Below are 22857 nucleotides of genomic sequence, written 5' to 3'. Positions count from 1 at the left end.
GCTTACCCTGATTTGAATATCACAATATATACATGTATTGAAACGTGACATATCCCATAAATAAATATGTATAATTTTTGTATCCACTTAAAAACAAGTTTTTTAAATGTAAAATGTGTATGCTACCAGCCATTGTCATTCACAAAGTTGGACCTACCTTTATTAAGTAAGAAGCCACAAGTGCCTCCATCAGAGTTCGCTGTGCTCCTTCCAAAGAACTATATGCCCCAACCATCATAGATAATGCTTCTTGTATGGCAAGCCGTGTCTCAGGCTCTTCCTGTAAGGATGATAAAAATAGTGTTTCCCTCCCTTTTGACTTCCAAGTGAGCATCTAAGCAGAAAGCATAAACTTACCATCTGTTTCCCTACCTTACATAGGGCTTCAAAAAGCTGCTGCACAAGAGCTATATCCTTAGTGAATAAATGGGGCATTCGACTGTAAGAAAATATAACAATATCATTATGATCATAATTTCATGAGATGAAAGAGAAAATGAAACTACACACAAATTTTCCTAAACTCATATTTTCATCTCTGAACACAGTGTCTGCATAATTAGATTACTTCCCCCAAGAATCCAATATTTTTACAAGTAAATATTTAATTCTTCAACTATCTAATCCAAGCAACCCTTGATTAATATGTATTTTTTTCTAGATAGTCCCTCTATAAATTCCATGCATTCAGTTAACATTTCTGATTTTAACATGAAAAAAAGAGGTAAGACAAAATTGTATTTTAAACTAAAGGTTAAGGTCGTGCCAACAGACAAGGGACAAGGTTTGTGAAAACCCTGTGCTGCATGAGTGGATCTGGGGTTGTTTTTGTCTGAACCCCAAAGCTCAATATCTATTCTACAGCAGCAGATATAGAGTCTATGCATGGAGCCAAAGCATCATATGGTACCAGGCAGGACACTTGATCTTTATGTCCTTCCTTTGAAATATAGGCAAGGAAAATAAAACCAGGAGGAATTGAAATGAAGAATCATACAGAAAAGAAAATAAATCTATCTTTGAAAACAGGGCTATTTCGAATAACAATATAGGGCTGGGGATGTGGCTCAAGCAGTAACGCACTCTCCTGGCATCCTCAGCACCACATACAAATAAAGATGTTGTGTCCACCGAAAAATAAATATTAAAAATTCTCTCTCTTTAAAAAAAAAAAGAATAACAATATAAACACAAACACAATATAAACAGAAAAAAAGAATCACTAGACAAAAATGACCATAGGGATTGTAGAATTTGGTGGTTAGTAGCAATAAGAACACTTAAAGTCAATCAAAAGTCTGTAAGGGACAAAAATTCTAACCCATTATCATGCAATCCAGTTCAAAATCCCATTGGAAGAATACATTTTTATGGTAATATATATCTTCAAATGTAAATTTAAATGTCTTACATCTTCTTTCTTCTACAAAAGGAAGAGTTTTCTAAACAACTAATGGCTATTAAAATACATTTCCTTTCATAATCACAACAAATTTATTCAGCATTCATTATTAAATGCCAGTTTTTTCTCAGTTTACCAACAGGATATCTCCCACTGAAAAAGAGTTTACTCACCTGGAGAGTTTTCCAACAGCTGAATATGCCATTGACAGTAGTTTAGGGTCCTTAAAATTAAAAAAAAAAAAAAGAAAAGAAAGAAAGAAAAGAAAAAGAAAAAGAAAAAAGAAAAGAAAAAACAGACAAAACAAAGTAAACAGCAAAACCTTTTCGCTGCAATTACATGCATTATTTTACTTCTTGCTAAATCTAGATCTCACTCTAACTACATGATAATAGCATCTGAACAACAACAAAAAAGGTTCAAACCCAGCATCCATCACAATATAAAAAGGAAAAACAAAAAAACAGCAACGAAAACAAACAAATGACAATTTAAAACAAAAACAAAAACAACAAAAAAGAAAACCCTTTCCTTCCCAACCTATTCCAAAAGGAAAATGCAGTGATCATCTATAGAAGGTTTCTCTTAGCTGGTGCTAAGTGCAGGATATTTTCAACACCATGCATCCTGCAAACACCAAAATCCATCTTCAACACACTAGGAAAACAGCTTAACTTATTAGAACATTCATCACTAATATAAGTAAGATCCTCCCTCTCTCACCAGATTGCAGTAAGCTACAGTGTGATTTTCTAAAAATCTGCACTACAATGAAGAGCTTCCTCTTATATCTTCTACCATAGAAAATAAGAGGGTCAGAGTCATCAAGTAAATTGGTGAAGTTCCCTCCTGAAAATTCAGACACAATTTTATAAAAACCAGCAGTCTGACTGATTACTCTAAATAGTAACAAATTTCTGCAAGGTGAAATTTATACATTTAACCTAGGATTCACCCTTCCACATCTGAAGAGCCACTCAAGAATACATATGTCAGGAAGGCATGCAGATGTCACCTGGAAGTAGGAGGACTAGACTCTCATGGTTTATCTGGACTCTCTAAACTATTTTGAAATATACAGTTCTCTCCAAAAGCCCCAAAGCATTTTTATTTCTACCAACCACTTCAAAGCATCCGATTATATACCCATAAATTAATGTAAAGTTTCCTTAGACCTTAAAAACCATACAGGGATTTTTCAGTAGGAGAAAAAGCTAGAAGTCAGGCACAGCTGCATGACAAGTGAACAGTTTTCCATCAATAATATTTGTTAATATACCTTCACTGTGCTGAACAATTTATGTGTTGACTCATTTTATCTTTACAATAATCCAGTGGGGTAATACTATTATTTGAATTTTTCTCATAAAGGACAGTGGTCCTAAGAATTTAAGTAATTCACTAAAGAACAAAACTAAAATTCAACTCTAATTTTCAATAACAAGATCTTGACCTCACTCTACTACTGCAAACATGCATTCATATTTAGGTAAGACTGAAGAAATACAGGCTAACTAGAGTTCTTGAAACCTTACCTTTTTTTTAGCAAATTCTCCTGAAATAGTGGAGATGGTAAGAGAAATAGAGAAATATAGTAGGAAAAACAAGATTCAAAAATCTGTAATCTGAGGTATCCTCATCCCACTTAGCTTAAGGAATCAAAAATTTACTGAATGCATGTTTTGATAGAATCAAACAATAAACTCTCAGCCCCTAAAAATTAACTCTTTCCTAGTAAAAGTAGAAAAGCCAAATACTTCCATATGGAAATAAATCATAAAATTAACTTAAACTAACCCTTTTCGTTTTTGCATGGTACACAGAAGCAGCATAAAATGAATTTAATTTAAAAATATCTTATTTAAAGAAGTGGTATGAACCCTCAAGACTTGTATCAATTTTAGCACTTATTTCTTTAAAAAAATAAAAAGCAGAAAATGGCAATAGTTTCTGAAATTTCACTACTTCAAGCAAAAATGTTAAGAAACAATGAATAATAGATAGCAAATCTTAACTCTATAAACAAACTAGAAAGATTTACCATAGAAAATCCTTCATAATATAAAATGTAAAATTTCAAAGTTAAGTCACTTACTTCTTTATATTCATTGATTAGTTTAGTGAGGCCATTCAAAAGCATTGGACCTAATGGCTTAATCTTGATTTCTGGACAGCTTTTGAAAAAACACACATACACAAAGAGAGATATGAATTGCATATCTTTTCAGATGATTACTTAAAATAATTAGAGACAAGTGAAATAAATAAAAATTATCTATTAAAATCTGAAAATTCTTAAATGAAACAAATTATTTCTTTCTAGTTAAGATGGGTTTAAAAAAAAAAGTACACTTAAGTCATTTGATCATTCCAGCAGTTAAAAACTTTACAATTAAAATAGTTCAAGCCAGGCATGGCAACACACGACTGTAATCCAAGCATCTCAGGAGGCTGAGGCAGGAAGATTGTGAGTTCAAAGCCAGCCCCAGCAACTTAGCAAGGCCCTAAGATTCTAAATAAAATTAAAAAGGGCTGGGGATGTGGCTCAGTCGTTAGGCGTCCCTGAGTTCAATCCCAGGTCCCAAATAAATAGATAGATAGATAAATAGATCGATCGATTGATCAAAGAACTTACGTTATACAAATGTGATGTACAAATTGCAGGGATAATGTTCTTAACTTTGAATTTGTATTTGTACCAAAAAGTCCATCATATACCACCTATGTAAAAGGGACAAAGTCAAGGACATCAATTAAAAAAAATAAAAATTTACTATTTTCAAACAGTCAGGATGCACTATTAGACCTTTTATATGTCTTGTTCTTCAATATTAATGCAGTTCTTAACTTAATATAAACACTATTAGCTGACCAACTTAGCCAATTAGAAGTTCTTTTAATAGCTTGTGATGAAACAAAGAGAGACTTGAGGTTGATCTCAGAAGTCTGCAAAACATGTAGGTCTACCATTAAGAAACAATTCTGAGTTCGCACTGCAGAAGTTACCACTCCCACCATTCCACACAACATAGGGAACACTAGCAGACAAGATCATTTGGGGAGAATTAGGTTTCTTAATTACATCTAGTCATTCTAAACAAATTATAATAAAACTTCACAGAAACCATTTCATAAGTGTTTGGTCAGGAAATAGGTGTCTAAAATGCCAAAGGAAAAAGAAGAGAGAGAGAGAGAGAGAAAGATAAATGAATCAATCAGTGAATCAATCCCCTGATACAGATTAACTGAGTGATAATCGAAGGCAGGGAGGCTGTGGCTGGAGGAGGTAGGCAGTGGGGCGGTGTGGCTTTAGTTAAGTGGAGTCTCTCTCTCTATCATTCCTCTCTCTCTCTCTCTCTGCTTTCTTTTCATCACTCTCTTCCACACTTCTGCCATGATTTTGTTCAGCCTCATCTTGAGCCCCAAGGAATGAAGACTGCTCTCTATGGATTAAGACTTCTGAAACCCTGAGACGCAAAATAAATTTTTCCTCCTCTACAATTGTTCTCATCGGGTCTTTTAGTTGCAACAGCAAAAAAGCTGGCTAAAACAAATTCATACTTTTTGTAGGAAAGATTATTCTTACACATAAAATACCCCTGTTCCTAAAACTACCAATGCCCACCTTATTTAACAATAATGTGGGCTCCAGGGCTAGGATGTTGCTCAGTAGCAAAGTGACTGCCTTGCATTCGCAAAGCCCTGGGTTTGACCCCTACTTCCAAAATGATGATGATGATGATGATGATGATGGCCGGCTACAGATTTGCACTGAGTATCTGGGTTTATAATTACTAGGTACCTAGAGTTTTGTTTGTTTTTTGTTTGTTTGTTTGTTTTAAGCAAGCACTGCTATCAAGGCACTCAGTCTTATTGAGGAGTTAAGACTACACCAAAAATGATACAGAGGGCTGGGGTTGTGACTCAGCGGTAGAGCATTCACCTTGCACATGCGAGACCCTGGGTTCAATCCTCAGCACCACATATAAATAAGTGAAATAAAGGTATTGTGTCCAACTACAACTAAAAAATTACTATTTTTTTTAAATGATAAGAGATGTTGAACATTTTTCATTTATTTGTTGATCGAATGCATATCTTCTTCAGAAGTGTCTGTTCAGCTCCTTAGCCTGTTGAGAGCCACAGCCAAAGCGACCCCAGCAAACTTCCAGCTGCCAGCTGATTGGCTCCTCTGCGTTGATGCTCATTGGGCTGTTTCCCCGTCCTTTCAGACCACGGAGCTGCTCATTGGGGGACTCTTTTGGCTCCGCCTATGCGACCCAGCCAATCAGCCTCAAGAGCGGGAGGAGGGGGGGGTTGAAAGGCTCGCCAGAAGCTGGTGGTGGCAGTTGGGCTCTGAGGGAATTCCTGAAGAGCTAGTGTGGTGCTGCGTGTGTGTTCTAAAAATAAAGTTCGTTTCTGCTTGACAAGTGGCTCGTGAATTGTGCCCAGCCAGACTGCGGCATTAGCTCGTTTTTTGATTGGGTTAGTTTGTTACTTGGTATTAAGTTTTTTAAGTTCTTTATATATCCTGGAAATTAGTGCTCTATCTGATGTGAGTGTGGCAAACATTTTCTCCCAAAATGTAGGCTCTCTCTTTTCAACTCATTGTTTGCTTCTTTTGCTGAGAAGAAGCTTTTTAGTTTGAATCTATCCCATTTATTAATTCTTGATTTTATTTCTTGCACTTTAAGACTCTCGTTAAGCAAGTTGGGTCCTAATCCTTTGTGATGAAGATTTGGGCTTACTTTTTTCTCTATTAGGCGCAGGCTCTCTGATCTAATTCCTAGGTCCTTGATCCATTTTGAATTGAGTTTTGCACATGGTGAGAGATAGGAGTTTAGTTTCATTTTGTTGCATACAGATTTTATACATTCGATCAACAAATACATGAAAAAATGTTCAACATCTCTAGTAGTTAGAGAAATGCAAATCAAAACCACTCTAAGATTTCATCTCACGCCAGTCAGAATGGCAGTTATCAAGAATACAGACAACAATAAATGTTATCAAGGATGTGGAGAAAAAGGCACATTCACTGCTGGTGGGACTGCAAATTGGTGTAACTAATCTGGAAAGCAGTATGGAGATTCCTTAGAAAACTTGGAATGGAACCATCGTTTAACCCAGCTATCCCACTCCTTGGTATATACCCAAAGGATTCAAAATCAGCATACTACAGTAACATAGCCACATCAATGTTTATAGCAGCTCAATTCACAATAGCTAAACTGTGGAAGCAACCTAGATGCCATTCAATAGATGAATGGATAAAAAAAATGTGGTATATATGCACAAAGGAATAAAATCATGGCATGTGGAGATAAATGAATGGTGCTGGAGAATATCATGTGAAGTAAAGTAAGCCAATCCCAAAAACCAAAGGCCAAATGTCTCTGATAAGTGGATTCTGATCCATAATGAGGGAGTGTGGGGGGAAAATAAAGGAATTTTGATGGGGCAAAGGGGAGGAAGGGGTGGGGAAGGGGTACAGGGGTAAGAAAGATGGTGGAATGAGATGGACATCATTACCCTAGGTGCACATATGACTGCACACATAGTGAGACACTACATAGAAATGTAAAGTTGTACAGCAATTGTGTACAATTAATCAAAATGCATTCTGCCATCATATATACCTAATTTAAAAAAAAAAAAAAAACCTGACTGGGACATTCCAGAAACTACTGCTCTATGTTTGAAATTTAGCACCAACTCTTATGAAATAAAGGTCTCTCTTTTATATATATACACACACACACACACACACACAAAATGAAAGAAGACAAATATAACCAGGGATACAAAAATTTTTAAGAACAATCTGATAATGTCATATTATATAGATAATAAAAGCAAAGGGGTTAATTGGAACATTAACATTCTGTGGGGGAAAAAATAAAATTTAAATTGCACACAAGTAAAGAATTGTGGTTGGTGCCGTCATGTGTTCAAAATCAACATGAGGTTACACATGCCTACTTAAAAGTGTATCAGGAAAGAGGAGATTCCTCTGAATGTCATCTTGAAGGATTCTCTGATTAGAAATGAAAATATAAGAAAATGGAGAACATTAATGAGCAGCAAACAATGATTTTTGTCTGTGGAATGCTTGATGTTAGCTATACTTATTTTCAAAACATATAAATATAAGTATAAATAAAGTATAAACTTACAGAAAGATGAATATTTTGTCCCAAAATCCTAGCAGCTTATACTGTAATATATTGTTACTGCAACCATATTTTCTAAACCAAAATTATCAAGGCACTGCTTGGGAAATAGTGCTTGGAAACTGCAATCTAAGAAGTTCTGTGGCAATTTTATGGTTATGGAGACACAGAAGAGTATATCTGAAATTAGCAAATATTAAAGTACCTTCTGCTAGGCATAAGTCTGTGCCCACTATGCATAGAAAGGACAAGAGAGTGCTCAGCTTGGAATTGAATGAAAGAAGAGGCAGACAGGAGGTGGCACACTTGAGCAAACACTGAAATATGAGTAGATGTTTACCAGGCTAAAAGGGCAAAGGCACAGGAAGCATCCTGAGTGGAAACAGAGCCACGAAAACAGCAGATTTAAGGAGCTAGAATCTTTTATTGGAGCATAAGGTGCAAGGCAAAGGGTGGCAAGATATGAGACCAGAAGAGAAATAACTTCTAACCTTTCACCATTTACTGAGAACTTAATAACTGAATGAGTACTAGCCTCTGTGTTCTAAACTTTCTAGATATTATTCCATCAGTCCTCACAACACTGCTCTGAGGTAGGTATTATTACAAATAAAAATGTGTTGGGAAAACTGGATATCCACGTGCAAAAGAATGAAGCCAGACGCTTTTTTAACATGGCATACAAAAACCAAATGCATCAAAGATGTAGCTGTAAGACCTAAAACTATAAAACTCTTAGAAGAAAATGCAAGACAAAACTTCACAGCAATGATGTTTTGAATATGACACCAAAGGCAGGCAAGAACAACAAAAATAACAAACTGAACTTCACAAAAATTTAAACTTACATGCATCAAAAGAAAATACCAAAAGAAAAAAAAAAAGGTCAACTCACAGAATAGATAAAAATAATTCCAAATAATATATCAGATATGGGATTAATATCCAGAGTTATTAAAAGAACTCCAAAAGTAAACAACAACAACAAAAAAAAAAAAAAACTTCAAAAATAAACTTGGGAGGCTGAGGTAGAAAAACAACTTGAGCCCAGGGATGAGGACAATTTTGGCAACATAACAAAGACCTTGTCTCAAAATCGAAAGAAAAGGAAAAATGACGAAGGAAAAAAAGACGACACACACACACACACACACACACACACACACAGAACCAAAGAGTACATGAAAACTACAAAGAAATACCATCTCATACACATATGAAGGATACTATCCAAAAACTAGAATATAAGTGTTGAAGAGCATATAAAGAAATTGAAACCCTTGTGTACTGAAGGTGGAAATGTAAAGTGGTACAGCCAATGTGGAAAACAGTATGGCAATTTCTCAAAAAATGAAAACTACCATATAATCTAGCAACACCATTTCTGGGTGTATAGGCAAAATAATTTGAAACAAGGTTACAAAGAGATATTTGTACATTCATGTTCATGGCAGCATAATTCATGAAAGTTAAAATATGGAGGCAACCCAAGTGTCCATTAACAAGTAAATGGGATATTCAGCCTCAACAAGGAAGATTTTTTGTGTGTGTGTGGTACTGGGGACTGAACCCAGGGCCTGGGTCTTGTATATGCAAGGCAAGAACTCTACCAACTGAGCTATATCCCTAGCCCTACAAGAAAGGAATTCTTGATACATGTTACAATATGGATTAACCTTAAGGACATTATGCTAGTAAAATAAGCTAATCACGAAAAGACAAATACTGTATGATTTCACTTATAAAAGGTACCTAGAGCAATCAATTCATAGAGACAGAAAGCAGAAAGGTAGTTGCCAGAGGCTACAGGGCAATTGGAATGAGGGGTTACTATTTAATGAGCAGAGTTTCTGTATTGTAAAATGAAGAATTATAGAGATGGGCAGTGATGATTGTACAACATTACAAATGTATTTAATATCACTGAACTATACATTTAAAATGATCAAGATGGTAAAATTTGTGTGTATTTTATCACAATTAAAAATTGAAAAAAAAAAAAAAGCAAATAATTAGAATAGAAAAAATATAACACAAACTATCTCCAGTGTTGAGTAGGTCATGATTTGAATAAAAGGCAAAGTCCTTTTTTTTAATTTATTTTTTTAGTTATGGGTGGACACAATATCTTTATTTTATTTTTATGTGGTGCTGAGGATCAAACCTAGTGCCTCACACATGGTAGGTGAGTGCTCCACCTCTGAGCCTCAACCCCAGCCCCAAAGCAAGGTCTTTTGTAAACGAACCTGCAAACTTCACCAACAAGGATTTCCAATTGCAAAGATAATAGAAAAAACTGACTGACTATGAACCAAACTAAAGGCAAGAGGATAGAAGAATTCTGCAATAACCAAAAAAAGAAGAGTCTGTATTAATTTTAGCATTAGGTATAGAGGAAAGATGAAAACATTAGGAAGACAAAATCAGGAGGAATTGGCCATTGCCTTCATGTAGGCTTCAGGTAAGGATGATAAAGTTCATTCACGTTAGTGACTTGAATTTCTGATGGTACCATTTTTGGGGAAAACACACACACACACACACACACACACACACATACACTGTTTGAACGGGAATGTCACCATACATTTAGGGTGAATGGAAACCATATGTAGAATATATACTTTGAAGTTTTTAAAAAATCATTTCTATAGCTAAGTTTAAGATAGGAAAAAAAGATGGAATCTCATTAATCTTTTCTATATATCAACGTACCTCTTGAATATCCCTTAACAGAGTTCTTTCTCTAATTAAAAAGACCTGAGGCCATTTTTCTCTGAAAGAAATAAATTACCTGAATGTTAGCTGGGAAAGTTTCAGCAGCTTGTCTAGAGCGAAGGAGATGAGGGACAATCTTTAACTTGACTCTAGTACTAACTGGGTCCCTTTTCAGCTCTGGCTTCAGAACTGCTCCCTGTAAGAAGTATGTATGATTACAAGTAAGCATTTCAAAATCATTTATCATCTTATACTCTTGAAAATTACTAACGACTCAAAAAAAGCTGTTATTTCTATCAGTATTACCTGTCAGCATTTATTATATATTAAAACTGAAAATTTTTTAAAAAGTTTATTTACTCAGAAACATTAATGAACTCATTATATATTGTCTTAAAAAACTTTTTTATGAAAAATAGGTATTCTCTCAAAAACACTACACCAAAGGAGTAGCACTATTTACACTTTTTGCAAACATCTTCAACAGCCATTTTACTAGAAGAGAAATGGATTCTTATGTATTCTTCTGCACTTAGTCTGCTGTGATAGGTTATTTTAGTTGAAGTATGTGATAAGACCCAGCTTGCATGAATATATAATGAGAAATGTGGGGATTATTTTAACCTCTTCAGGTAATTATGGATATTTTTTGACACTGTACCAAAACTTGATAAATAAAAGTTAGCTCTAGGGGTAGGATTGTGGCTCAGTGGTAGAGTGCTCACCTCGCATGTGTGAGGCACTGGGTTTGATCCTCAGCACAAAATAAAAATAAATAAATTAAATAAAGATATTGTGTACATCTACAACTAAAATATATATATTTTCTTTTTTTTTTTAAAGTTAGCTTTAATTTGGAGCTCAAGCCCAATCAGTGAGCTTTTACATATCATAAATTACATGGTCTATCTTGCACTTTGAATAACTCCCTTACATCTGTATATTTTTCTAACAGCATTGGTTATCTGGAATATACTGGCTCACTGAGTTAAGCTAATGTTTCATCATATGACACACACTCTCAAAAAAATCAGGTGTTCATATACCACCAATTTCATCAGAAAAAGCCCCAAGTATTGATAAGCTAAGTCACTGTGGTGAGTTCAAGTTTCCCATAATTCTAATTTTTCCTTGAAAGCTCAATTTTTATCATTCCCCAAAAATCATTTGCCTTCCTATCTCAATAACTATAGAAGCAAAACAATTTCTACTGCTTCATCAGGATATTCTTAAGTAAAACTGAGTTTTATTCTCTCTCTCCTTTCCTTTTTTTTAACCATCAGTGTTTACCAGTGAAGATCAGAATGGCTGCCAGTGTTGTTTGGTTACATGGTATTCCTTTGATTTGTGGGAGGATCCCAGCACATACATCCATCATTTGTATCATCACACACAAGAAAAATATAGCAAATGATCTCTTGTCTTTGAAAACCCCTAAAAATTCCTGTGACCCCAAAAGTCCATGGTACACTCTGAGAACCACTAATCTAATCTTCCTACATAAGGAACATGATGCCCAGAAGTTCTTATGAGCTACTCTTACCCAACATATCACATGCAGCCATTCAGGGCTGGAACTCAGGGGTCTCAATTCATAGTTCTGCTACACCACATTCAATTTAATCTAAATAGAGCTAACATGATTTTTAAAACAACTAGCTATGGTTTAAAAAGCAAGAAAGTAAAGCCGAGTGTGGTGGTACACACCTGAATTCCCAGCAACTCGGAGTCTGAGGCAGGAGGATCGCGAATTCAAAGCCAGCCTCAGCAAAAGCAAGGTGCTAAGCAACTCAGTGAGACCCTGTCTCTAAATAAAATACAAAATAGGGCTGGGGATGTGGCTCAGTGGTCGAAGTAAGAAAGCAAACAAATCAACCTTGTATGTCTAGATTTGGATTTGCAACACTTTTAAACGTGGTGTAAACTTATGTCATTAAGCTAAAATCTTACCTTAAAACTGCAGAAGAACCCATCTTTTGTCCTAGATTCTAGGCCAGGGGTGAGCAAGCTACAGCACATAAGCCAAATCTGGCACATCATTTATTTTGATAATTGCCTATGACTCAAGAATCACTTTTATGTTTTAAATAGTTTTTTTTAAAAAGCATAAAGTTTTATAATACATGAGGACTATATGATATTCAAATGTCAGTATCCAAGTGTTTTATTGGAATACAACCATGCTCATTCAGTTACATATATCAGACTGCTTCTTTCATGTTACAAGAGGTAAGTAGCCTTATGTAAGGTCTGCAAAGTAACAGAAAAAGTTTGCTGATCCCTAAACTAGACAATGCATCATGATTATTGATGTGCCTACATTAAAAACACCAAATGGGGCTGGGGCTGTGGCTGTGGCTCAGTGGTAGAGTGTTCACCTAGCATGTGTGAGGCACTGGGTCCGATCCTCAGCACCATATAAAAATAAACAAACAAAATAAAAATAAAAAATAAATAAACAAAATAAAGGTGTCCATCTACAACTAAAAAATATATATTTAAAAAAAAAAAAACACCAGATCTTAAACTAAGTTACTAGGAGATTTCATCTAGACTAGGACGGCCTAAACTAGTATTTAATATAGATTTAGCTTAAACCAAAGTAACTAGAAGAAAACACACAAATATATACAGTTCATGTCAACACAATGTTGATGGGAGAATAAATCAAATAACCTACCTCTTTTGTCTTCAGTGGTATATCTCCAAGGTATACCTTGTACATTTTATTAATGATGGCAGGATTATTCCAGTCAATTAAGCTATGGAAGGTTTTGATATAGGGTGTTAAAATTATTTTTCTTCCCATTTCAATAATTTTCAAAAAACTATAACCCCAACACTTGTTACCAAAGGAAAATGTTACAAACATACAAATAAAATGAAAATCAACACTGTAGAAGAGAGGAAATGGAGAGACTCTCTTATCAAAGATAGCTTAGAAGAAAATATAGATCACTTATCCCACCTTCATTCAACAGATTATTGCATTTAATAGCCCAATCTGGTACCAAACAAGAAGAGTAGACTGTATTCCTATAGATTACCTCTCAAAAGTCAATGTCATAGAGCAGCTCAACCTAGCAGGCTATGCACTACACTTGTTCAAAAAGCCCTGGGACAAGGAAAAAATTCTTTTCTGTTTACAGAAAAGAATCAAAAAATCAAAAGTGAAAAAAAAAAAAATTCCCATTGAAGTCACACCCTGGGAGGCTGTAAGCCACCGTATTTCTCTAATATTGCATCATTTGATTCCCAGCACTCCTTTCTTCCTTACCTATCAGTACACATTTGCAGCTTCAGCACCTAACTCTAGAGCAATCATGTTGCCATTTGTTATGAAGACTTATTCCTTCCTGTGCTCCACAAAAACATGAATTATGATGTATGAAGATTACCACCACCACCCCCATTCCACAGCAGACTTCACCCAATCATTTAAAAAAATCTAGCAATAGTGCAAATCTTCCTCTCACTTGCCTGGGTCAAGTTTTACCACACCATCTTCTCTCCTACTTCTCACATTGGTTTTGCTTTCAAGTATGCCTTATTTGTGCAAACACAATTTATTATGCTGCTTCAACTACTTTTCTGATCCACCTCTTATTTCACAATTTATCAATCTGCCTCTTCTCAGCTATTCACAATCTACTATTCGCAAAGATGTTCTACAATTCTAGCTTAGGCATGATTCACCTACATCTTTTCTCAGCTAACTGCTACTAATTAATCCTTGAGCCCCACCATTATTTCCCTTCTATAATACTTCAGATTTAAACGTTTTTTTACAAAACAAAGAAACACTTGGTAATAGCTAACCAATGAGGGTAATTTTCACAATTCCTTTTATTCTGTCTTGATTTTATTTCTTATACCAAAAATTTCCTACAAGTCTAGTTACTTTTTGTATGTGCTCCTGTGTAAATTAGGATCTACTCAGCAACTCTTTTTATGAACATTATTTTCAATGTATAGCCATAATATACATGTTCTTTATTAAAAATAACCAACTGTTAAACCAGAAAACAGAAAAAAAAATCACTTCTTGCATCTGACATATGTCTTAAAATTCCTTTTGATCTTAACCTAGCTAAAAGTCCTATTTCATGATGACATTCCTAACCTACTCCAGCTTAAATTCTATCTCTAAACAGCTTTCTTTTTTGTCTTACTCAGAATTCTGCTCTTCAATAAACTTTACTTAGTAGTATACTTCATAATATCCTAAATTGAATACTGCATTCCTTAACATCGTAAAAGAACAAATATGTGTAAAACTTTTAGAAATTTGGTCCTTTCAATTTTGAAAAGTTCAGTTACCTTTGCTTGCTTTTCAATTCGAGGTCTGCCGCTGTTGCCACACTGTGACGTGTGTCACTAGAAGCAACCACCAGGTGGAGAACAGCTTCGAGTTCAGGCACCTGTTCAGCTTCTATGAATTTCACAATGCCCAATTTGCACTGTAGATAAATGAAGGGAAGAAGAAAGCGTGGTCAGGGAAACAAATTACACCCACTAAAAACAATGTTTAACTATCAGTGTGGTCACAAGCCAAGGATTAATAGTAACAATAGTAGGAGCTCCTATTTAGGTTTATAATGTGCCAGGGACTGTACTAAATCATACATATTCATGATTTCATTTAACCCTCACAATCTATGAGATAGATGCTACTCTATATACTTTTCAGGTAAGAAAACTGAGGCAAGACAAAAGAAATCAAGACACACAGTAATGAAGGCAAGATTCAAATCAAAGTCTATTTGACTACAAAACTATTATGACACACAGCTTCACTTGAGGTTACGCAGCCTCCCTAGAATGATGAAGCTTTAAAGTCCACTTCTGGGGCCTCCAGGTAAGAGGGTAGTACATTAAGAATAAAGTGCTCCATGAATTTTTATAATAGTTCAAAGAGTACTAAACAACTCACATTCTATAGAATTCCACTCTACTGTTAACATACAAATTTTGTCCTCTATATTTTTAGATACTAAAAACCCAGACAGTATTCAATCAAATTGAATGACTGAAATGAAACACAGACTAAAGAAAGGAACTGCTTAGAACTACATGCAATGTGAAGGAGCTATGAATTTCACTACAAAATAACTCCAGGATTCAAATGCATGAAAAGTAAAATTTCATCTTCATTTTTTAAGATGGACGGCATGCTTTATTTTATTCATTTATCTTTATGTGGTGCTGAGGGTGGAATCCAGTGCCTCACATGCACTACGCAAGCACTCTGCCACTAAGCCATATCCCTTCATTTTTAAAAAAATCAATTACATAATAGCTCGTATATAAATGATTGGGATTGGTAAATTTACACTTATTAAACAACAAAAGCTACATTTAAAAGGATGTAAAAAAAAATCATAAAATAGTGCCTTCACTCCTCTACTAAACACAACTTACTTATAACAAGAGCTAAAAAAGACTCATTTTACATAAGTCATTAAAAAAAAGCTATGAAAGTTGAGTACACAAAAATATAAATAAAAACGTGTTTAAGAAAACTGAAAATGACACAGATGTACATGAATGGGAGACTAGTTAAAAAATATTACATGTAATTACATTCTACAGAAATATTCAAAAGGATGCACTTTTTTTTAACCTGAACACTATGAAATGATAAAAGAAAACTATAAATATTATGACTGGTGAGTAAACGTGTATTGTGTAAAACTATTTATATACAAACACAGAGAACAAGCTGTAGATGAATGACAAACTAGGGTGGCAAGATTTCAGATAATTTTTAACTTCCCTTTATACATTTTTTTTTCCTTTTTGCTATGGAAAAAGCAAATCCGGAGGATAAAAAAAGGGAAGAAGGACCCAGAGTCCTATGCATGCTAGGTATTTCCACCACTGAGCAACATCCCAAACCTATATGATTTTTTACCCATTAGACCTCTAAGTTTAAAATTACAAAAAATAATAGCTGGTAGATTGCAGGAGGGGATTGTTTTTTTATGGTACTTGGAATTGAACCCAGGTGCACTTTACCACTTAGCTACATCCATATCCCTTTTCATTTTTTATTTTGAGACAGTGTCTTGCTAAATTGTTGAGGCTGGCCTCGAACTTGAGATCCTCCTGCCTCAACTTCCTGGGTCTCTGGGATTACAGGCCCATGTCACTGCACTCAGCTTAAAAGCTGTTTTATTTAGAAAAAACAAAAGGTATTTAAAAATTAGAAGAAAATATTAAAACTATTTCAACAGTAGGATGTGAAACTGACAAAATGCATTTACGAAAGCTCTTTTAATTCTTAATGACCAGCATTAAGATTACAAGTGAACATTAAAAACTACTCTCCAGAATTTGTAGTTGTAACGCCTAGACATAGATTCGAAGCCTCGTAACAGAAGTGAGATGTTAGTGAATCTCAAAAATTTATTGCCTTTTAGAATTGGAAATAATAATTTCTATAACTCATTGGGTTGCTGTGAGGATTAAATGAGACAATGTATTCAAAGTAGTATAGTGCCTGTCACAAATCATACTAGTAAAGTGTAGCTTCTGTTACTATTTACCTTACATCGGGGTTTAAGGATACAAAAAAAAAAAAATAGAAAGAAAAAAAAAGAGAGAGATGTGTATAAAACATAAAGTAAATCTAATCAATTATAATCCTCACTGAATAAAACATTCTATGAATTTGCTAGTTTCAAGAACGCCCCACTTGCCTCTTTTTCCCTCTCCTGGGAACACTGTTTTGATAAATGGTCACTTACATTCCCAAAAAGAAAAGGATCAAATCATTGAGACTGCCATGGAGAAATAAAGGAAGGATTAGAAGACTAACCCATGTTGCTTGAATTCCAAAATAATTACATACTGATCTCATCTGTTCTTCCCTGAGGTGCCTGATGACACAGACACAGTGAGGCACCTTCTCTGTAGAGCACCAGTCATTTTTAAAAGCTGCTCAGAGAACATCTGTGTCCTGTTTAAATCCAGAATAAAATTCTTAATGCCAATTTTTAAATTCCCAGGAAGAAATATAAAAGGGAGTCATGCTTTTCCCCCACATTGTCACTTGTGAAGCACAGGAGTTCCTCACTTTATACAAAATGTACATCCTAAAAAGCTGAATAAGATAAACTGCACTTTAACTGCACCAAAGGAGCTAGATAATTATTAAGCCTATAATTATAAACTAAAGTGACAGAAATTAAGTATACTCAATTTATAAATAGGCTGTGCTTGATTCTTGAAATATGTGAACAATGTAAGAAAAATTTAAAAGCATTTCCCACTCCTCCCTTTCCCAGGCTTTAACAAATAACTGACATGATGAAAAGAACACATTACACAATTGCTCCTTTCAAACATATTTCATTAGAGAGCCTGAATATACTGGAATTATGTCACACATGCTTCCATGAACTTCATAGGGGCAAGTGTACAAGGTCAAGTCCCATGATGAGCAGTGTATGATACCTGCTCCAACTGTTCAGGTGTCCATGGGTTATCACCAATAACTCGTTTAGCTGCATAAAAGCTCATTCCTGGGGGAGGCTGTGGAATTCCAGAACCTCCCCCACTGTTTGAAGAAGAACCCTGTGCTGAAGATGAATTTTGGCGACTCTGGGATTCATTTAACACATATCTGGAAAGGAAATAAAACTTTAATGCTCTATAAAAACACATGCATTTGTGTGTGTGTGTGTGTGTGTATATATATATATATATATATATACATCTATCCACATATATGACATTCAATCATATACTATCCTCCCATGTTTATAGAAGAATAAACATCTGAAATAAAAAATTTATCATAATTTTATTGGTATCTAAGAAAAGGTATCTACATTTTCAGCAAATTAACAAGAATACTTCATTCAACCTGGTTATAAATTAACTACAGCAGTTATCAACAATAAAAATATTTTGTTCACGCTTAATCTATTATTGTTCTGTGAGTCACTATGGATTCAAGCTTTTTGAGATTTTAGTTGACAAATAGAGACACAGGTTTCTTGGTGGTGGGCAGAGGCTATGTGTCACTATTGTTCTATACGCCAAATTGAGAGTAATTTTACACACACATTTCTCATTTCTGCTAAGTTGTAAATTCACCTTTCAATTCTCCCTGAATGATTTATATACCTACATTAGAAAACCCACAAAACACTCCAAACCCCTACTATATAATCACCTAAGACCCCAAAAGCAAAAAAAAGAAAAAGAAAGCGGGTGGTTCAAGGAGGAAAAATCATTAAAATTATACTTGTCCATTATATGTTTAAAGCATTTTACATGTTCTTAATATTAATTTATCATCTTATTTCTTTCTAGCTTATAAAGAGTAGAAATAAATTCTAATAAATTCATTTTGATCCAATTAAATGAGTATTCCTCAAGTACAACATAAAATTTTGGTATAAATATTAATTCAAATCCTTCAACTCTAAATTACTTCACATTACTTATAGGACATATTCACTTCAATTCCTAAATTCATCTACTTTTTAAATCTACTAGGGAATCACTTTAGTATTTTATATATATGAGGCAAGTTCTCATCAGTAAGAAAAATGTGAGGAATCACTAGCTTTGGTACATCATGTTCCTAACTTATATTTGGATTTCAAGGTTTATATACCAAAGCCATTTTCATCTGTCAATTCTGGATGCCTCGTTATTGAACAAATACAAAAGGAAGCTTTTGTTTATTTCTAGGTCCTAGCAAGACTTGTGGCATTAAGTAAATCAATCAGTAAGTACTGAACATATAACACTCTGCAAATCATCAAATTCTAAGCACAAGCCTGAGGAATAGAAAAAGGGACAAGACTGAGTCCCTGCCATATAGAATAAGACAAGACAATGACAACACAACATGTGGAAGAGCATTTATCATATATATTATCATTTATTTATCATATATATATATAATTTATCATATATATTATCAGACACAAAGAAACCACAGAGAAATGATATGACAGAAATTGAGAGAATAAACATGGAGTGTTTGAAGACCCAGAAAAATCAAGCTAACAAAGTAAAGGAGCAAAAGAAGACAAAATTGAAGAGGAAAGGAATCAGACAGGCTGAACTCTCATCTCTGGATTGAGGGACCCATGGTATGCAGCCATGCCAAGCTTACCACATGTAATACTTGTGATGAGGTAAGAAACATGATAGCAATTAGGGGACTGCAAATCAAAACTACATGAAATTTCATCTAACTCCAGTCAAAGTGACAATTATCAAGACTACAAGTAATAATAAATCTTGGCAAGAAAATGTAGAAAAATGTTCATTCACGCACTATTGGTGGGACTGCAAATTTGTGTAACCACTCAGGAAAGCAGTATGGAAAGTCCTCAAAAAACTCAGAACGGAAACTCTATGTGATTCAATATACATACAAAGGATTTAAAATCATCATACAACATTGACATAGCCACATCAATGTTCACAGCAGCACAATTCACAACAGTCAAGCTATTAGAACCAACCTAGGTGCCCTTCAACAGATTAAATGGAAAAAAAAAAAAAGTGATACACACAAACACACACACACACAGGGGAGTATTAACCATAAAGAAAATATGACATTTGCTAGGAAATGACCAGAACTGGAAGACTAGCATGCTAACTGAAATAAGCCAGTCCCAAAAAGCCAAAGGTTGAATATTTTCTATGATGTGTGTAAGGTATCAGAGAATAAGGGAGGGGGAGAGTGAGAGAATCTCTCATCAACAGAGGAAAAATCAGTAAATGAAGGCAACTGAGGAGGAAGATGGAACAGAAAAAGAGAACAGTGGAATGAATCTGACAAAAATTTCATATGTACATACATGAATACAGCACAATGAAACCAAGATCAAGTATATCCAAGATACTAATTTTAAAAAAATGTGTGTGTGTCTGTGTGTGTGTGTGTGTATTAATAAATTGTGGAAAGATCAGTAGAGGGTGATGAGCAAGGGGGAGGGAGGGCAACGGTAAAGGCTGGGGACTGGAGTAGAGCAAATTTTATTCCATGCTTTTGTGATTATGTCAAAATGTATCCTAATGTAATATGTAACTAAAAAGAATCAATTTAAAAATTAATTTAAAAAGGATTCACAATTTCTACAAGCCAGAGGGGCAAGGAGCAATACTTAAAAATTGTTTCTGGCAGCAGAACAAAATAGACAAGCTAGCAACAGACCACAACCTGACACCAGGTCAGGATCAAAAGTCAGGTTAAAAAAAAAAAAAAAATCTTAAATACAAAAGAGCTTCCATTCTACTAAATACTAAAAATACAATAACAACACAAAGTAGTCATACAGGTAGATAGTTACTGTTATGGGGAAACAAAACTAATGCACTTCTATCTGCTTCTATCTTCTAACTTCTATCAGTGTAGAGAGGTTTTAAGAAGAGTGGCTGACAAGAAAGAAATTGTGACAAGAAATGAAAAAAGCCAAAACAAAATGACAGCAGTGAAAATGGTTCTACAATATTAAGGAGGAAGGAGGTATTATGGAACTGATACTGTAGCAAGAAGGAAAAGAAAAGATGAAGATGATTTATAATTCTATATTAAGATGGCTAGAAAAATCATCATAGCACCAAAGTAACATAAAAAGTAGAAAGATTTTTATGGGGAAAATGCAATTTTAGCTTGAACAGATTAAATCTGAAATCACAACAGCAGCTCAGCATTTATAAGGCCAATAAGTAGTAGAGTTAGAGTTTATAAAAGGTTGGGACAAGAGCAAAAAAAAATCTGATATGTATCAATTTACAAGTGAGAGCTGAATCACTTAAAACAGCACTTAATTTCCACATGTTAAATGGAATCAAGAACGGGCTGCTTAGTTGCTTAGTTTCATTATTATTTTTTAACTCACCCATAAGGCATCAGAAGGACATCTAGCATGAAGTCCAAAAGCAGCTGCACAGTCTTTGGTTTCTCAGCAAGATTAAACGGAGAAGCTGATTTTGATGATTCAACAGGGTATTTCATGTGAAAAAGGGTTGGTATTAAAAGATGCATTAAGCTGAAAAAACAATTATATTTATTGCAACTACTTAAAAAAATAAGGTTGTAATACAAGCAAATAACAGATGAAACAAAAATCACATGACAGAAATTGGTGGTTGAAGCTAGAGTCACTCATTTTCAACATACTAATGTATAAAGTCATAACCTAGGAACTGGCCTTGATTTCTTTCTTACTGAAAACTCAGTACACTGAGTGGTAACTGGCATTTTGCCAATTTGGCTCAGCGTTAAAGCATGTGGAAAGAATGTATATAAAATAAGTGTAATGTTAATACCTGAAATTATCAGAACAGAATTTACATTAAATCTTAGATAAAGCTTAATTACAACACATTCTTTCAATAAAATTTTTATTGAAATATTGAATATGCTCATAAAATATTCCTAGGTTCAATTTCCAACACTGTAAAAAGTATGACAACAAATAAATAAATGTGAACTGAAAATTGTTATTGTTGCAATGGTGGGGACTGAATCCACTCTGTGCATGCCAGGCAAGCACTCTACCACTGAGCCATGACTCCAGCCCCCTCCTTTCTTTTTTTGGTACCAGGAATTTAACCCAGTGGGGGCTTAACCATTGAGCCACAGCCTTATTCCTTTTTATTTTTTATTTTGAGACAGGGTCTCGCTAAGTTGCATTAGGGCCCTGCTAAGTTGCTGAGGCTGGCCTTGAACTTGTGATCCTCCTGCCTCAGCCTTCCAAGTCGCTAGGATTACAGGCATGCACCACTGTGCTTGGCAAGATAAAAATGTTTTGATGAGAAGGATTTTTAACTCTAATTTTTACCATCACATAAAATTAACTGCTTAAAAACAACTGACAAAAATGTATTAGTCCTGCACATTTTTTCAATGTTCACATTAAGAAATTTTATAATAGTAAAACAATAACTGTAAGGTACCATAGAAAATGCAACTATTCGTCAGCTGAAAGAGCTCAAGCTTGCCATTTGCCAAGTGAAACCACCTATATTTAAAAAGCTGTTATTAATTCTTGTAGGTGGGAAATAAGATAACTGAGGAAATCATACCTATCCTGCTGTGGCTGAGGCTTCCCCTCCATGGCAGTAAGAAGCGTAGGGGCCAATTCACATTGCTTTTCCACTGGTAGGCGAGGATAGCCCATCTTCACATAAATTATAGTAAAATTCTAATGCAAGAAGAGAAAAGCAAGTGAGAGTGAAGACAATATGATTTCAACAAAAACACATGCTGAAAGAGAGTTATGGGTTTTACAAAAAAAAAAAAAAAAAAAACCCCACAAACTTTAATCATCCTTTCTCCACATTTATTAAAGCTTGACCAACTACTATACCTGAGGAGAAATTTCAGTCCAATGTATTCAAACTGCTCACCTTAAGGTGGGCTTCATGTGAGGAAGATGACTTAATCTAAGCCACTCATGCATGTAATTACTTATCACTAAGAAGAAAAACTACAATCATTTAACCTAACTAAACCTACATACACACATTAGCATCAGATCTCCCAGTTTGTTGCATTAATTCTTATAAGCTAGGAGAACATGT

At 34.6% G+C, this 22857-nt stretch overlaps 1 protein-coding gene across 5 annotated transcripts in view; it reads right to left on the bottom strand.

The window, feature by feature from the left end:
* Positions 1-22857, bottom strand: part of Ecpas (Ecm29 proteasome adaptor and scaffold) — a 109575-nt gene that overhangs the window by 46186 nt on the left and 40532 nt on the right. For 3 of the 5 annotated variants that reach the window (XM_048783213.1, XM_048783214.1, XM_015492205.2), the window contains 11 exons: positions 22360-22478; positions 21171-21320; positions 17752-17920; positions 14614-14753; positions 12974-13055; positions 10370-10489; positions 4038-4123; positions 3498-3576; positions 1576-1625; positions 373-439; positions 158-280 (listed from right to left, as the gene is read on the bottom strand). In XM_048783213.1, coding sequence (XP_048639170.1) covers positions 158-280; positions 373-439; positions 1576-1625; positions 3498-3576; positions 4038-4123; positions 10370-10489; positions 12974-13055; positions 14614-14753; positions 17752-17920; positions 21171-21320; positions 22360-22478 — 1185 coding nt within the window. Of the gene's footprint in view, positions 1-157; positions 281-372; positions 440-1575; positions 1626-3497; positions 3577-4037; positions 4124-10369; positions 10490-12973; positions 13056-14613; positions 14754-17113; positions 17237-17751; positions 17921-21170; positions 21321-22359; positions 22479-22857 lie in introns of those variants that run through there. The other 2 variants (XM_048783215.1, XM_048783216.1) reach the window with 2 other exon arrangements.

Source organism: Marmota marmota, unplaced genomic scaffold (assembly GCF_001458135.2).
Source record: "Marmota marmota marmota unplaced genomic scaffold, marMar, whole genome shotgun sequence".
NCBI lineage: Eukaryota > Metazoa > Chordata > Mammalia > Rodentia > Sciuridae > Marmota > Marmota marmota.
This window is presented reverse-complemented; position numbering and strand designations above follow the sequence as displayed.